At 36.7% G+C, this 18,709-nt stretch overlaps 1 protein-coding gene across 17 annotated transcripts in view; it reads right to left on the reverse strand.

The window, feature by feature from the left end:
- The window catches only part of bru3 (CUGBP Elav-like family member bruno 3), a 725,341-nt gene that overhangs the window by 45,458 nt on the left and 661,174 nt on the right, over window positions 1–18,709 (reverse strand). For 14 of the 17 annotated variants that reach the window (XR_014442124.1, XM_083128184.1, XM_083128182.1 and 11 more), the window contains 2 exons: window positions 15,427–15,570; window positions 2,314–2,452 (listed from right to left, as the gene is read on the reverse strand). Coding sequence is in view for 16 of the 17 variants with exons in the window: in XM_083128184.1 (XP_082984310.1) it covers window positions 2,314–2,452; window positions 15,427–15,570 (283 nt within the window). In the remaining variant the exon portion in view is untranslated. The remainder of the gene's footprint in view (window positions 1–2,313; window positions 2,453–15,426; window positions 15,571–18,709) is intronic. The other 3 variants (XM_083128180.1, XM_083128177.1, XM_083128186.1) reach the window with 1 other exon arrangement.

Here is an 18,709-nt window from a genome sequence, read left to right on the forward strand (position 1 = left end):
TCCGATTTCCATGAAACTTGGCAGGTGTATAGAGGGGCCCAAAGGAAGAAATACATGTTTTTTTGTTTGGCTAAAAAACTGTTTTGGGGGGCAAACCCCCTTAAATGTCAAGATGAGGGCAAATTGAAGTGGGGATCTGACTCCTGTGTCCCCTCCGATTTCCATGAAACGTGGTAGGTGTATAAAGGGGCCCAAAGGAAGATTTTTTTTTTTTTTTTTTGCTAAAAACTGTTTTAGGGAGCAAATCCAACCCCCTTAAATGTCAAGATGAGGAGAAATTGAAGTGGGGATCTGTACTTCACGATAGCACTTGCATTTGGTACCGACATTCCTACAGTTCTGTGCTGTGTGTGTTCTTCCTATGCCATATTTACATGGTTTTGGGGTCACATAACCACTTCAATTTGTCCTCATCTTGACATTTGAGGGGGTTTTGCCCTCTGAAACAGTTTTTTAGCTGAAACAAAAAAAACACGTATTTCTTCCTTTGGGCCCCTCTATACACGTGCCAAGTTTCATGGAAATCGGAGGGGAACACTTAGATAACCTACCTGGTAAGTTTAATAACTTCAGTAGTTCTACAATTATTTAAATACATTTCTGTAAACACAAGCAATATCTTATTTCTGTAGTTCACATAGATAAGTTTCAATCAGCTGGACTTGAATCTTTCATACTGATGTTTATCTCAGTGCTCAACTATGTCAGCTACTTAACTAGTCTAAGTTTCATGATATTTATAAACTCTGTTGTTTGTGTGGTATATTCAGTGATGTTACAAGGGATAACTTTTATTGAATTCCATCTCTCTCTCTCTCTCACACACACACACACACATACACAGTTTTGTATTTACCGTTTAGTAAATAGATACAACAGGTTGGTGCACATATTGCCGCCCTTCCATAATTTCATTGCACATTAACAAAATACATTATTGCTTGTATTACTTAACGTTTCATTGACCATTACAAAGAAATCATAGTGATGATAATGTAAAACTCTATTTAAAATGAATTTTATGAAACAGGTAAAAAGATCATTACAGTTTTAATCAACCTCTTTATGTATGATTCATAAGGGCTGTGCGAGTTCACATTCAGATAGATATCTAAATAGATAAAAATTGCATCACTGCCTGCAGAGCATTTCTCTACACTAACATTTTCCACATGTTCTACCCAGGCCAGCATTTTTATGTATGGAGACCTGGATTAACAACATCGTGAGTTCTCCACTCCCATCTGACAATGGACTTGATGTGCATCCAATTTTCGTTATAAATGTTGGTACAAATTGTCTCTTTTTTCATTATGTGGCATCTACAAAGCATTATTTTTTTAAAAATTGGGGAGTCTGCTTTATAGATGAAGGTTCAATACTCTATATCTGCCCTAGAGTAACCTAGCATTACTTTCTTATCAGTTCTTAGTCTTCAGAGAACTTTATTACATACATAAGAAAGAACAGTCCACTTTGGCTTATCTCTTTCAACTACACTTAACATAAACTCACGATTTTAGCAGTTTTCTTGCTTGATAGGAGACTTCCTTCTTCAGTAACACAATCAAAAAATAAAAAAATAATAATAATAAAAAAATATATATATCTTCTACAAGTTATATTGGTGTAAATTTGAATCTCACAATCAAATTTATCCAATAAGCTTAACTGATAGTTTCGTAATTATTACTTCTAATAAGTTTACAAACAATATTAATTTTAATTTCTTGCACAAAATGAGAAAATAAGTATACTATTTATTTGTATTTACCTACAACATTCGCATATTAAACTTTTTAACTTTTCCCTTCTTTTCAACTCACTTCGTGTGCCATTTTTTAATGTATGTTTCAAACTCCTGGGAAAATATGAGAAAGGTCCTCAAAAAGAAGCCACACTATCCAAAAAAAATTTGGAACAGGAACAGCATTAAATTGGATTTTCTTATTGTGGAATTTGGTTATGCGAACATTCGAGAAAGTTCATGGAAAATGTTCTTCTTAAAGGTTCCCATAACCACTTTTTGCAGATGCAAAATATCACTGTTACACCAGAAGTGTAGAATGACTAGAAATGTAAGGTTGTGTGTTGTGTGTGTATTCAAGTTGGTGCAAGCTTGAAAAAGCTCTGGGAAACCAGGACGAAACATCGCAGGAAAAAAAAACCCACTAAAAGTAACTGTATTATATTACTTTGCATTCATGGATAACGCTATAATGTACAAAAAGCTAATATTATCAGTTGCTAAAAGTACATAGTATGATGAAAATAAAAGAACAACATATTTTTGACAGAGAATAAGTAACTTACCTGATGTAGGGGGGACGACGGGATTGGGCATACCATTGAGAGTGGCGTGGGGCATCTGTGTGGCTAAAGCTGCCATTGGGTTGATGTAAGTACCCTGTGCTGTAGCTGCTGCCATCAAAGCTGCCTGTTGCTGCATGAACTACCATCAACGGTAAAAAGGCAGTGCATGGAAGAAAATAAGGGAAACGAGATCAGATATTAGTCAGTTACATGCTGTACGCTAAGACTATTAAACCTTTACTCATGTGGATTCTTACTTCCTTATGTTCCATATGCGTTGCTTGTTACTAGTTCCATCGAATTCACACCGTCAGCCTTTCATAATTTTCACTTGATTGGCATGTATTATAGAGTTGCAGTAACTTGCAGACTTGCTGAGAATATTTACTGCAAGTTTGTGTTACTTGTTTTGCAAATTTGCAGCAAGTTTACATTGCTACTTAGGCTGAAATGCCGTTGCACATTTAACGTTATGATCACATAGGTTAGATCAAGATCTGATGTTGATAACCCATGATATTTTAACTTTAAATGTTCATTATCATGTTCCAAATGGTTCAACTTCCACACCTACTACAAAAATCAAGTATACAGCACACAATTACATTGAAACTCAAGATGTATTCGTAATGCACATTTTTATCCAAAGTTCAGGTTGTTCGCCATGAAATGAACTTTGTAAAGCTTCAAAGTTGGAGTGCAGTTAGCTTCTTTTCTGAACAATGGTTTGTTTTACCTTTTTTAAAGATTTTCAAGATATTTTTAGATATCTGAGGCAATGGAATGAATACAACTTCACCATATCCCATAGGGGCCGCTAACAATTAAATTTAGCAATGAAAAAATAATCACACTTCCTTGAGGAAGATGAATCCTCGGTGTGAATAATTTACCAACAAATACAAAGTTTGTGAAGTTGTCGAGTATGTTAAGTGATCAACTTTCGTTCTCGGCACTGAAGTTTCTGGGTTTGAATCCCTGCCTAAGCATGGGTATTCTTTGTGAGTGTCCATTCATCAATTTCATCTAATCATCACTCATCATCACTGCCACAATGAGTCAAAAGTGGCGGAAAAGCAGAATTCAATAGCAATTCTCTGCCAATCTGAGAAATTTATAATTAGATATTAAATTAAGAGCATACTCATCGAAATTGATATCTTTCTGAAAGTATATCCTTGGAACTAACGTGAGAAGATGAACTTGAAATAAATGTTCCTCTTCTACTAATGAAACTCATCCTTCTTACTTTGTCTTTACCCATTTTATCTCCTTCAATTCAGCCATTCTTCTCCACCCACTCACTTCCTTAGTTGTTGACAAATGGGAAAAGGGAAGAATGTTCTAGAGATAAGCAGCAGAGTCAACATTGTCCCATAGCCCTCAGAAACTGTGGCTATTCCTCATGCTATATCAGAAGAGTTTATTTTTGTGCCTAAGACTACTTCAAAGGGTTTAAGGAATCTTCTAAGTAATCCATCCACACACTGTTACTTTCCTAATCATACATGATTAATATCAATGACAAATAAGAAATCATGACAATAGACCAGTATTATTATCATAATAATACATATCATGAAGGAAAACCTTTGAGAAATGGGCGAAAGTGTAGTTGCACAAAGCTGACCTTTCACAAAAATTTCAATATTCGAATTTGGAACACACTCATGAAAAAGGCTATTATTTGGATTCTCTGAAAACTGCAAATGTACTTGCAGCATTTTTGCGTGAACTTTAAATGCGAACTCGTCTCCTGCACAATTGCAGTGAACTTGCCACACTTGAAGTGTCAGGCAAGTCTCGCAAGATAATATTAAATCTAGCACACTTGTAGTTAACTTACATACTGTCTGAAATTTCTGAATTTGGACTCTTACTAATAAAACTAACTTATTTTTTACCCTCTTTTCCTGTTGGGACACTAATTAAAAATTATCTTTTTGAAGACTATTAGACACATAGGCTTCTTGGCTTTCCCTAAAATTAAATGAACCATGTCGATTTCCGAGAGGGGGAGAGAGTTCCACTGATCAGCAGCAGTGTTCGCTACAGTATTTTTTCTGCATTCGTACATACAATTTCCATCTCTCTTTTTGTAGTAGGCATGAGCACAACTCTTCGCTCTAGTTGCTCCAAAACGTGTGACACGCTTTGCATAAATTTTCAAGGTGAGGACCCACCTCTACATCCGCTACCTACCTCTTAATTCGGGGACATCCCGCTCTTATAGAAGCGAGCGGGTAAACGTGACCGCGTTCCTAAATGTCGGACCGTTCCTGTTTTAGTTTCGGGAACGTCTCCTGAATGGCCGGAAGTGAAGAGGAAGCGAAAGGGTTGGGGAGGGACGTTGTGGACTTGGAGGACCGGAAGAATGACGCCAGCGCGAAGGGAGGTTTAGTAACTTGAGAGGGTGGTATAGTTAAAGGATGAGAATGCTCCGAGCAGCAACTTCCAACTAGCGCCATCTGTTTGGCGTGGACTTAAGGCGAGGTTTACCCTGATGTCTTTCATTAATGAACGTCCGCTAGGGGCAGAGGTGTATTAGTGTCGAGGAGGGATATGAGGAAAGTTTGTGCTTTGTGGAAACTGCCCCTCTTCTCACGGATAAGAGAGCGTTCTGCTTCTCACTGCTTTTGTTAAATGCACCAGATACATTATGGGCTCAATAAAATGATTGGATCGTCATTACGCACGGTGTATAGAAAACAAGTGCTAATGATCAAGGGCGTATGGAGAGGGAACAAAGTGAATTGTTACTCTCCTGGAAAAGAGTGTCAGCCAGTTAAGAAAATTCTCATAAAACAACCCCCACTAGGCAAGTTGCATAGGAATTCTCCCATTGCATTTCCTTCATGTTGATCCATGGAACCATTCCCCACCCTTCCCCAAACGTTTTTTTCCAGATATGTATCAGCAGGGGGTAAGTGGCCCCTGGCTTCCACTCTGCGGGCGCCCTTCATGTCAGCCTGTATATTCACGCATATAATTTCAATTTAATAAGTATGCCAACAGAATAGTCAAACTAGATAAAGCATTAGATCGAGAAATGGAGTGGAAAATGCAGCAACCATATCAGAAATTCATATTTCATATTAAAACATTTGATCCAATGAACAATGATTCCATGGATTTTCGAGGTCCAGAAAATGTTTTCTTTTGTTTGATTAGAGGTCACTCAACGTAAATCTTGTAACTAAAATGTTCTCCAAAATTTTAAAAAAAATTCTTGAAAGAGATGTGTAACATTCAATAACAAAATGGAAAAACTATGTATTTCAGTACATGAACAGTATGAAGAAAAATCATAGGTTCATTTTTATTACTATTAGTTAGTTCATAATAATAATTATTTCAAGTATTTAAATTTATGTCAGCGCCTTCTATAATCATTTTAGCGACGTCCATGCAACAAAAACAATGCACGAATTTAAAATTCATGCGTTTGTGGTATGTACAAACTTGCAATTATAAGTCTTCATGTAATAACTAATGCAATGTATTACAATTACGATGTTACATAAATGAAATGCACAATTTTGGTCTGACATTTCATTTCGCGGCGGGGCCATAGAAGGGGGTGGATACTACGTGCAGAAATCCAGTATTGATTGATTGATTGATTTGGTATATTTTACTTCGCATTTCTTCCACTTTTGGCTAATCGCGAAGATGAGGATGAGTGATGATACAATGAAATTGTTGAATGTTCGTCACAAACACCCATGCCGGGATTAGAACCCAGAACCTCTGCCGTCGTAGCGCGCTGTGCTAACCACTCCGCCACGGAGACCGGCAGAAATCCAGTATCAATTGGCCTGCTTGCGCATAAGGTGGACTTAATTTTAGAAAGGAAGTCAACACGTTAACAATCAACATAATACAATGAGGTTCTACCTGTTGTTATGGTTTTAAAATTTACAGTCTAGAGTCTGTCAATTAGAAATGGGCGGAATGTTAAAAATTGTTACGATAACAAGGCACTAGTTTACTTCGACACATAGAAGGTGCAACATGAAGTCACACAGAGCAGCGACATGAGCGACGAAACATCGAACCGGAGGAACTGATACTCTCATTATCTGCTTACAGTGTGGTGATTTGTTTCGTAATATTCAAAAGCTTCGCTTCACCAGTTAATTTTTATCGTCTTCATCTTCTGTTGCCTGAAGACACAATGTGGTTATAAGATACAATATACTATAAGATTATAAAATGTCAGGACGTTCGGTCACGAGACTCACAGAAGAGAAGCCAATTTCTTCAAAACAAATCCCGCCTTTTGAGAAATATCCTACAATGAACAAGAGGATGTCATGTGAAAGTAGAAATAAAGTATTGGACAGAAAGGCTTCGCCAATACCAAGCAGTAGCGTGAAGAAGAAGGCAACCAATAACATTCATCCAATTGATCTTAGAAGACCCCTTATTCCTACGAACCTTGCTTCCCCATTGAATGCGTTGCATCAGCAACTGAAGCTTCAGTCTAGTAAACTGTCTGCTATTTGTGAATTGTTACAGCACGTGCGTCAACGTGTGGCAAAGCAGCAAGCTATAACATTAACCTACAAGGGTTACAAGAAGGAGATACATCAAAGGCGAACACCGTTGCCTAAGATGCAGCAGCTACCCTTGCAGGTCATAAACTTAAACAGGCAACTAGAAACAGGTCGACAATGCAGACTCCATTATCGAGAACCAGACGAAGCTTTGCAAACTGAGAACATACAGGCAAGCTCAACTGCTAGATTTGGGAAGGAGCAAACTGATCAGCAATTCGTAAATGGTCGAAATAGCACGGTTCGTGAAGTAGAAATAGCTGTAACTTCACAGTCTGACAAAGACTGGAATGAGCAAAGTTCCAAGACCAAATTTACAAAGGATAAAACTCGTTGGCGGCAGGAAATGGTTCGAAACAGCAAATTTCGTGAAACAGAGACTTCACAGTTTGATGTACATAGGGATCAGCAAAGTTTCACAGCAAGGTTTTCAAAGAATAAAGCTGATCTGCAGGTGAAAACTGGTCGAAACATCGAAGATCATGAAATAGACTTACCCGAGACTTCACAGTTTGACGAAGATAGGAATCAGCAAAGCTCCAAGACTATGGTTACAAAGGATAAATCTGGTCGACAGCTCAGAATGGGCCGTAACAGCAAAGTCCATGAAGTTAAAAGAGATGACTCTTCATACACAGACAAGCATGCCACACAGACATGCTCAGTTACAAAGTCGACACAGACTAAGGATGGCCAACAAGATTCCATGATCCATATAAAGACGAGCGAAGTCAAGAAACATACATTTAATGGTGAAGATAACACTCAAATTAATAATATGAAAGACGCTCAAATAAAAGACCAAGAACAATTGAATGTTAAGGTTATTGCGTTACTGAAAGCCTCCCACGATAAAGAATGTTCAATTTGTTTTGAAGTGATAATGGCTAAACCTCCACAGCACAGACTTTTCGGTTTGCTGTCGAATTGTAATCATTGTTTCTGTTTGTCCTGCATAGTTGCTTGGAATAAGGAGACAAGGAAGCAAACTTGTGCCATATGCAGACAGTATTATCGTTGGATCTGTCCAAGTCCATTTTGGGAGGGAAATACTTGGGATAAATTGATGCTCTATGCAAGATATAAAAGGCACATTTCAATGCCTGTGTGCTACTCAAAGAAATGTCCGTATTGTCACTTTGGGTTTCCAAGGCAATCGTGCGGTTCTTAGATTGTATTTGAAATTAACGTCAATAAAAGTATCTTCTTTCCCGAAGTAATGACGTATTATTGCATATAACTCGAAAGTAAGACATAAAGGTCTATCCCATGTGCATTATACTGTGCCAAAGTACTCTACAGATTATGATTTTACTTGGTGACTAATTAAGTAAAGAAAAGCTCGAAATTATGGCATCGTTCTGTTTAACGAGCAGCGTAATTTCACTGTTACAATGAAGTAAATAATTTTCAAAATCGATTTTGCAAAGAATTAACTTCCCAACGTTTCAGCGCATTTTGTGATAGACAGAGTCCAGGTTTTGGACTGTCCGTAGTAATTGGGAATATTTTTCCTTTACTGGTGAAGAACAACTTGGTTGGGAACCAATCAGAAGGATGAGTCTGAGTACCAGACAGCCTGCAGGAAAACAAAAGATAGTTTCATTCCTGAAGGGGATCATTTTAGTAACTGCATAAAAACAGACATTTCTTTACGTTGCCTCGATCTGCCAAGAGGTGAGAAGCGATGCACCAAATAATTAAAGTTTACTTTTGCATTGAAGCAATTTATAGCGTTTTAATAGAATTTTCAATATGAAATGAATATATATATATTTTAAATAATTTCACCTTACATGCCATATTGCATAAATGCTCCATGTTGTTTCGGCACCAGCCCTCGCCGTTTCGCCTACTCGCGTTCTCACTTTTCTCTACCTTTATGCGCGGCCTTGCTCCACAGATTCCCGGGATAGAGTATAGTGCTTCGTATATGTTATAACCAGAAATTTGTTGTCCCCCTCCTCTCGATAAGTGCAGAAATAGCTAAGCAAATCTAACAAGAGTTATGTATGTTATGTAATTTCTACAGCATGTACGTAACTCAACATAACTTTACACAATACAGATGTAGGACATGTTAAAATTTTCTTCTTCATGTGATGAACATCGAGTAAATTTTAGTACAAATAACAGAGAATTTACCACAGGAGACGTTTGAAACTTCTTGCCATTTCGTAAGTCGTACATTTCAAGAAGTATTTAGAAGTGCATGCATGCACCTGCATCCTCATCCACTCAGTGGACTCCCTCTCCTTGCAGCAGGCCATGTAGAACATTGTAACAGTATACAACAAGGACCAGCCGAACTGATATCTGACGTAGAAACATGGCGGTGTTATGAGCACAATCCGTGGCTCGCAACTTCGGATCTAGTCTCGATCTTAAAATGGGCGCCTCGAAACGTGACAAAACGCAGACGTTATTTACTATGATACAGATTATGAAAGTTATGTGAAAAATCCACACTGAAAAAACAGTGGTGTTTAAGCGACACACACTGTTGTCCCAGGCGCTCCACACTAGATTTTGATCAATGTTTGACGCCAATAGCGTTTAAACCTATAACTATTTATGTGTTATTTTAACACTTTTGAGGTTAAACTTTGCCCAAAATGTCGTGTGGAGCTCTTGGGACCACTGTCTATGTTGTTTTAACACCAATTCCTTTTACAGTACACTGGTGAACTGTTATCATGATTTCAGAACCTCTCTATTGCAAGCAGCAAAACCTATTACAAGACTCTAGCATAAAATCTTGTATTGTCGGGTGTAATGTACCAACACTAACTTATCTTCTTTGAGATTGCAGTTTATATTCCCTTCTAACTGCCCCATTCATTGCATGTTTGGGAAATTGACCCATAGTTCCACCGTACAAACTTATTGCCACGTCGTAGGAACAACGCCGATGTAAATAACGACTTGATGTCTTATTAAGACTTTCCACTCACATGTGCATCGTACTGAGCGTTTCATTAGACTAAGAAACACATTAAACTGATAAGGCGCATAGCTTAAAACAATCTATAGGAACCTTACGAACCTGGATCCAATATGGCGGACGATTGAAAGTGCCTTGTTTAAGGACTCGGATCGAAGTACTTCATGTAGATCCGGGCTATTTTGTTAAAGGATTCCTGTTTTACGAGTTAGTTCGGCTTAGAGCTTTCTTAATTTACACTCTCAGCTACGTCGTCTAACAAAGGCTTGCATGAACACAATCGATCTATCGTGATGGTGTTTGAAGCAAACTAATGAAAGTGGCTTCTTAGCATCAGCTGTTTATAGGGCCTTCCCGTCATTACCAAAAAGTCTTTTATATCAGAGTGTATTGAATTGAAATTCTACTCCTCACGGAAAGGATATGTCTTTTCAATCTTGGCAATGGAAGTAATTGAAGGATCTTAAAAAGATATGGTTGGAAAATACAAAGCCAATTTGCAAGCGATTTTATCAGCTTACTGTATAGACCATGAAAGAGATAGACGAGGAAGCACTGGTGGAGCTCTCCCATAAACCATGCTGTCGTTGAAATTTACAGCTTAAAGCAACTGATTTCCAGTTACTTTACTCAAAAAGTAAGCCTGTTACAGTTAGTATCTACCGTTACTTTAAAAACATAACAGTAAGTTATAGATAAGCTATAACTTGTAGATCGTGTTGCATTTGCAAACTAAAAATGACCCCCAATTTTAATTGATTTATTAAAAAATACTTGTATGCTTAAATATGAAAATTTAAAGGTAAGAAAATTCACAATACATCCTGATACTTAAAACACCACGCAAAGTATATTCTCGTAACAAATTAAGGTTGATGTAAAGATTACAATGGATGATATTCAATTTGACGTCATCGCGCAGTGCACTTTGGGAAGAAACAACATGAAGCCTGGCAAACATATTCGCACATGTTAAGGAAATCGAGATTTTGCAATATTTTATGCGTACACATTCCTCATATGATCAAGATATTCATACCTTGAAGCATTTCGGCAAAGATCACACGCACAATGCTTACCCGGCATGTTTTCAAAGCATGATCTGATCTGTTTGCATGAAATATGGCGGCGAGGCGCGATTTTGCGCAATGAATTATGGGGGAAGTTGTTCGTTGAATATCATCCTTTTGGTTTTTATTTTTTAGCAAAACATCATAATGTTCATTGCGGTTGAAACGTACAGAATAGTAACTTACTTTCAATACTTGTTATCTGAAAAAGTAAGTGAGGTACAGTTAGAGTTACTCATTTCAAAAAGTAACTTAGGTACAATAACTTATTAAAAAGTAACTAGTTTTAGTTCGTCGAAACAGTAACTGTTACTTCCAATCACTACACACATGAATACTGAAGATGGGGAAATAGGGTATTCTAACACGCACCACCCGTTATGATATTAATGATACTACATGGAAAATATTCCAAAGAACTTAATTCTGACATAAACTGGATTATAGTTGTAGTAGGAAAGGAAACTGAATAATATTAGAGAAAAAAATTGCATTAGAATGATATAAAGAAATAAACATGGTTATAAATCTATGATTAAACAAATCTAAGTTAATGGAACTTAGACTCAGTCTAACTTAATTATATTTTTACATCATTTTCCAATGAAAAATACAAGTGATAATTATGTGAACCCAATAACTCGAGACACGATGCAAAATGTATTTAGCTAATTCTAGTTAGCTAGTTTATAATCCATTTTCCGTGACAAATGAACGTTTCTCGTTACAAATTAATCCCAATATTTAGCCTTAAAATTGTTTTTCGAGAAACTTTTATTTTGTGGTTTGAAATTGTCACTGCAATACGTTCCCGTCGTTAACATTTGATTACAAATTCAGTTCATTAAATGAAAGTTCTACTTCTAATGGAACAGAAACATGTTCATGTATTCATATTCGCTCAGAAGCCATCGCCGCTAGCCATCATATATGTCACCAACAATTTTGTCATAGAAACTAGAAATTTTCTGTGCTCATTCGTCAACTCATTAAAAGTGCTTTACAGTTAACTCAGAGATAAGAGACTGTACTAGCAGAACGTTTCACTTTTATTTTGATAAAAGGTGGCCGTATATATACATGAAAAGAACAACGAGTTTATTTTACGTATTGCTTCATATTTCAAAGTTTCAGAAAAGCTGAAGATTGTAGATACTGATTAATGGGGGAAATTGGATTTTGGGAAGAACGGTAATTTAGAAAGTAAAATTTCATCCGCAGAGTATGGAAATCCTTTAACAATTCATGGTAGAAATAAATGAGAATATTTTCCCCCTGTTTCAAAAACAAGAGGTTTAATTTATAAAGTTGGAATTAACAAAGGAAAGAAAGAAAACAGCGGGCAAGACCAAAAAACGATAATGCATGTGGACCGTATCCTGGAGACATATGCGTTGTTCTTTATTTTGTGTTGAGGAAAATGCTTAAAACAAAGGGTGGATAATAAATTGGTATTTTTAATTAAATCTCTTTACCGAAGAATGGAAAAGGCATTGTTATCATGTGCTTAATTTCTATAAAGCTCCCAGTGAAGCTTGCCTTGCAATCAAATAGAGTAGAAATAACAACCATTATGGAATATTACCTGAAAATTTTGAATGAATTAACTTTTCCTTTAAAATGATAACAAGTGTTTTCCCTATATATGTAATCATGTCGCACATGTCATAATTTTTTTTTACTAATATACATTCAATTTACAAATTTTCTAATGCAACTTAGATCTTCGCGGTTGTTGTTGAATTGTGTATTTTAAGTCCACTTTATGCACAGATAGGTTAATCGGGACTGGAGCTACAGTTTAAAGTGGAATCCGAACCACTGTGCAATGTGCCTCTACCGGATGTCGAACCCGGGACCTCTTGATTACAAGGCTGGATCTTCGCATGTAGTTATTCTTGTAATATACATTTTTAAGAAATGACTGAGTGCAATTTAGATTGAGTGCAATCTTTCAACTAGATCCTTTAATGAGCATACTATAACCAAAATTAGAGTTATGAAGGATTCTTAAACGTCAATTTAAATTTAGAGCTTTTAAAATAAAAACAACAACATTATTTAATTTAAATTTGCTCTAGTGGTTAAGAGTTGGGTTTAAAATTATTTCAATCATTACAAAAGTAACTATGTTTAATCAGTGGCGTCGACTTAACATGACTCTGGGCACGGGAAGAGGAACAAGTTTGACACAAAGTTACGTGCAATGTTAAACAAAATATTTTATGAAAACATTAGGAAAATAGTCATATACGAATAGTATGAACACAGGTGTAACAAAAACTGCTTTAAAAGTAAGTTTTCTGAAAAAGAAATACGTTATGTCTAATAATTTCCTTACCGGGTTTGGCCTTTCTTCCGGGCTATTCTATAGTAACCCCAACCTTTTGTATGAGTAAACTTGATTATTATGGTATATATCAAGTATGTATCAAGATTATACGTATATATTGTATTTCTCTATATCCATTTAAAATTAAAATTCTGAACTAAGAATGAATTGGGGGAAGATACTCCCCCCTCGCCCTGAGTTACTGTTAAGAAGCAGAAAGAGATTTGTTCTACTACAATCCTGACCTGTGTGTATTAAATAAGCATTGTACGTTTTAATCGTAGTCTGTATGTTTCATAAAGAAAAGATGATATACACAGTTCAACAAAAATCTTGAGGAAGACACACGTGTCGAAACGAAGAATAAAAAGATTGTGCCACTGGAAATACACTTCTGGTGTTGTTGGTCCTACTATGCGGAAAATATACAAAGATTCAACGAAGAATAAGAAGATTGTGCTACTGGAAATACACTGCTGGTGTTGTTGGTCCTACTATGCGGCCAATATACAAAGATTCAAGTTCTGCTCGCTCCACAGACTATGAGCACGGAGAAAAAGGAACATAGTTTGACCTACAAGTTTCTGATTCAATTGCACTTATGTACAAATGGGACAGTAGGGTGCTAAAGCATGAGTTCTTGAACAACTTTATTAATGAAAGTTTTTAAAAGGATCCAATTAATCTTAATTCCAATTAGGTAGATGCTTATAAAATTAGCTGATTATTTTATCTGATCTTTACGGAATGGTAGTTGTGAGAATTTTTGTTTTGAAGTTGTAGAAAGTCTGAAATGATACGGAGAGCCGATAGAGCCAATTAAGGATTGTTTGAGACATGGAAACTTTTCATTGCTTACAATTTTTACAAGAGAATGGAATATACAACGTTTTCCATCTTCCAACTAAATCAATATTTTAGAGAGAATGTGCCACAAAAATGAAATAATAGTAATATAAGTAAGATGAAGGAAAATGAATCAAGTGCTACTGAAACAAATAAATTCTATATATATATGTATATAGAGGCATATTTGTTCATTTAGCAATCACAGAAATAGGCCAGAAAATATTCTATGGTTATCAATAAACTATAGGGAAAAAAAACACGGTTCAACAAAGCACTAAGTGCCAGTGATAGCCAAGCAACTTTGCCAGTTCATCCAAAATCCCATCGTCGCTGTTTTGTGGCTTCAAGACCGGAGCCAGCTACTACCTCTTTTCAAGTAGCTATTATACCCACGATGCCGGGTCAACAACAAAGGGGTTTCTACTGAAAATCGAACCCGGGACCGGTTGCACGAGAAGCGAGAGCGCTAATCATTTGATTACGCGGGAGCCAATCATCAATAAAGGTAAGAAGGTACAAGTAAAGTTCCCCGTGTACTTTTGCGCCATGCCATGAGGCATATATACACAGGGATGTGGAGGTAGGGCTTCACATTTTGGAGGTGATGTGATCAGCACAACGCTTCGGCCGTCCTTACCCGCAGGGTTGCCAAATATTTGAGTCTGGGTAAGTCCCAGAGCCGCTGTATGTGGGGACAAGGTAGGGAAAATTGAGACCGCACCTCGGAAATCGAACCCAGGTCTCCCGCATAGCAGTCAGACGCTCTACCGACTAGACTAGACCGCGTCTCCACCAATAAAGTAATAATTAATCGCAAAACTAAGTACAAATTTCCATTAAACTGATTGAATTATAAAAATATTTAGAGCAATATCATTTTTACCTATTGTGAATATTAGTAAGAAAACAGTAATCTTGTAAGTTCATTTTTTCCCCCGGTAAAAAATATTTTCCTTTATGATGAAGTGATATTGACGTAGCCATTCCCTCAGATTCTTAAAACAAGATTTAACATTTTAAATACTTAAGTTCAAAAATACCATTATAATGTAATATTTCTGAGGGACATCAAAGGAACAAATCATTAAATTCCCTCAGAAAGTTCGAAACAGGACCTGGTGGGGAAAACCATTACCATCCGTCGCAAATCCTGAATTACTGAGAACGTTGCTAGGCTCGCCGACAAACCTCAAGCGAGCAACAACTCTCTTCCCAAACACGAAGAGGAGGAGGGGAGCTGTTTTGGTTGAAGTCTCTGCCTGCTGGCTTAATTAGAATTCAGCTCCCGGAGCTGTCATTCCGGGACAACTTGGGAGTTGGGCGAAAATAGTGAATTCCGGAAGAAATAAAGCCCCTTACCTGTGCGTATGCGCCGTACGCTCCAAACTGGTTGATCATGAAAGGATTAAGAAGGCTCATATTTCCTGCCATCTGCTGCATCCTGCGCAACTGTCGTTCCTTCTCAGTGTCAGCAAACTTCACTACCAGGCTAGAGGACGCACCCTGTAGGGAGAGAGAGAAGGGGAGTTGATTATTAATTGCAGGTATCGTGAGGGCATTATGATGTAAGTGGTATTCAGTGCAACAGGGCAGATATTTTGTAGGAAGGGGGGATCAGTTCACTGACAAAACTTCAATAGTAAAAATAATAACAATAATTATTACCACGGTTATAATTGTTATTAAACAATAACCATTAGGAACTACTAAAAATGAACCTAGTTTATTCCATTTTTATTATTGTTACTATGAACTTAAAATTATGTATATTTTGTACGATCTATTGTATATTATTTCTATTTCCTATCTTGTAATTCTGCAACTCGTATTTTGACATAGTGATGTACTTGGTTGTCATTCCGTGTTCATAACAAATACATATTATTAAAATTGAACAATAATAATTATTATCACCTTTAAAATTGTGATTATTAACTATTATAAACTAATAAATAAACCAATTTTATTCCAAATTTATTATTATTGTTATTAAAATTGAGATACTTTGCTACCGATCGACCAGTTGAGTGAATATTCAGCGCAATTTCGTATTATTTTTTTTACATTCCACACAGTTAGTGTACTGACATTAACATTTATTGTATTCTGTTTTTTACACACTTAGTTCAAGAGTAAGCTTCAAAACTGTATTTTACGCTCAATTTTTTCCATGTAATGAAGTTTTTGTTTGATTATTCTGTTCGAATTCAAATTAAATGTACTTTATTTATGTTATTAATAATAAAATAACATTCTTTCTGTTTGTTTTTTACAAACTTCAAATGAACGATGAAAATATCCAGGGACTAACGTACCCGTTCGACTTCCCTGCCGATGCACATGATATACAGGGTGACTCAAAAAAATGAATAATTATAAATACAACGTTTGTTAAGATACGTCAAAGTTTTTCATCCAAACTACAGAAGTCAAACGTAGAATAACCCGAAACAATGGAATTGCAAATATCACTTATCAACTTATTGGTTGTTACCGTACTCGTACCTTAACAAGGGGGAGAAATAATCTTACAACCTCCCCCAGTTCATTATTTGGACAGATTGTCCTTAACTAGGCCCTCACATAACTATGGTATTTCAGAGGAGCTCTTTCTTGCTTCAGAGAAAAATTGTTCCTCATTCCCTAATTATGTGCATACATTATTTGGAACACCCTATATATAGTTTTTTGGTCACATTTGAGTATATTTTCCACTCATTTTATGGCTCTTTTCGAAACCCCTTTGTACAGTCACGGACACTTCTGTGTTTCAGGATTCCATTCAAAATCAATGGGATTTTTTTCAACCCGGAACTGACCGTGACTGTACAATGGAGGTTCGAGGCTGAAAGTAATTATTTTAACAACTTGGTTATTAAAATTTTACAGTAATTACAGCAACCACGAATACAGAATTGACCAACTGGCACTTGGTACATTCAAACAAGAGGTTTCAGGGGAGCATTTAATTCCATTAAAAATAACATTGCTATTATTGTCTTTGGGGCGACCACACGGCTAGCGTACAGTATATGAAAACTGACCAAATCTCCACCGTTTTGGATTTCTTCCAATTCCAGAGGGTGAAGGGGGAGGTGTCCCTCATCCAGGCAGGCAACAAAAACCTGGTAATTAAATATCGAGTAAAATGAACTTTTCACTTAAAAAAAGAGCATTCTGAATACAATCGCGTTCATTCAACAGTGCTTCCAGATAATGTAGGTCTATAGACTAAAAATGTATCCATGCGCAGATTCAAAGAGAAAGAAGTGCGGGTCGGAAACGAAGGGAAATTCCATTACTAGCAATGAGTTCCTCGAAGCAAGAGAATGGGAGATTCGGAGAAGATATCCTTTGCAATTATCCGAAAGCTGTTCACGTGACACCTAACCTCTTTCTCAAAGATCTTGCAGGCTCGTGGAATCCCATCGGAGAAACTGTGGAACGGTAAGAAAGCCGGAAAGGCTCTGGTTGAGATTTGAATTTGGAGAACAGAACCAAACAGAAAGAAAAGATCGAGACATTCGCATCGTCTACGAAAGAGTTTTCTATTGGCCAATACCTGCTGACACATCAGTAAGTGCCAACTCACGGTACAAATTAAAGTTAATTTACTCAGTTACAACAGCTACACACAAATATATTAATTGAAATAATATTTAACTTGTAAATTAATATCTGGTTATATCAGAACTGACGTTGTGTGTGTGTCATTACAAAATTCAAACTTATAGAATAATATATTTTTGGGTTTGAATGTTTGTGTTTTTCTTTCTTTTCTCATGTATTCCTTATTTTTTATTATAATATAAATAATTATTACAGAGCAGATGTGGTCCGATTGGTAGGGTGTCTAACTGCCACGTGCTAGACCAAGGTTCGTTTCTTCTGGTTTACTTTGCGGGGTAAAGGCGGACGGAATTTGGTGATAATCACATCACCTCAACAAATCGCCTAGTTTGTGAATGTGTGGCGTCCTACCTCCACATCCCCCCCATATGCCTCAACTTCCCTACGTGCGCAGTGTATATATCGATGCATGCTTGCCTCTCACAGCAATCCTGATGTATTTCATCAAATGACTCAGCTTGTGTTTTAAGTGTGTGTAAACGGGTTTAGAAAAATGCTACTCGTATAGAAACAAGCATGGGTATAGCGTGGAAACTAGTGCCCGAGGAGAACCGTGTACAGTAATATTCACATATTTCCACATGACAACCTCCAATGACCAGATGAGCCAAATTACATGTATGTAAATTACATATACCTGCTACGTATGGCACTGGATCATTTCAAATTTGAACCTTTTTCGCAAAATAAACTGAAAAGAGTCATTTCTTCCCGCGGATGTGCTCTTTTCAATATAACGACTTTTGCATGTCACTTTGATTCAAACTGAAATTAAAGACGTAGCACGTAATATTTCAGTAACCACGACTTCTTGTTCTTTCCTTATTTCTATTTAGTTTAATTTATCTCTTGGGTTAATCGCGGCGATGAGTATGGAATGATGAAATAGGTGATGGTACGTTCCTGTTCAGATAAAGCAGCACGTACTTCAACAGCCCAACCTTCTAAAATGTGCCACTTTATGTGAACAAGAGTGTATAAACGCAAATATATTTTCATGACGTAACTACAG

The sequence above is a fragment of the Lepisma saccharinum genome, chromosome 9 (genome assembly GCF_977018435.1).
Source record: "Lepisma saccharinum chromosome 9, izLepSacc3.1, whole genome shotgun sequence".
Lineage (NCBI taxonomy): Eukaryota > Metazoa > Arthropoda > Insecta > Zygentoma > Lepismatidae > Lepisma > Lepisma saccharinum.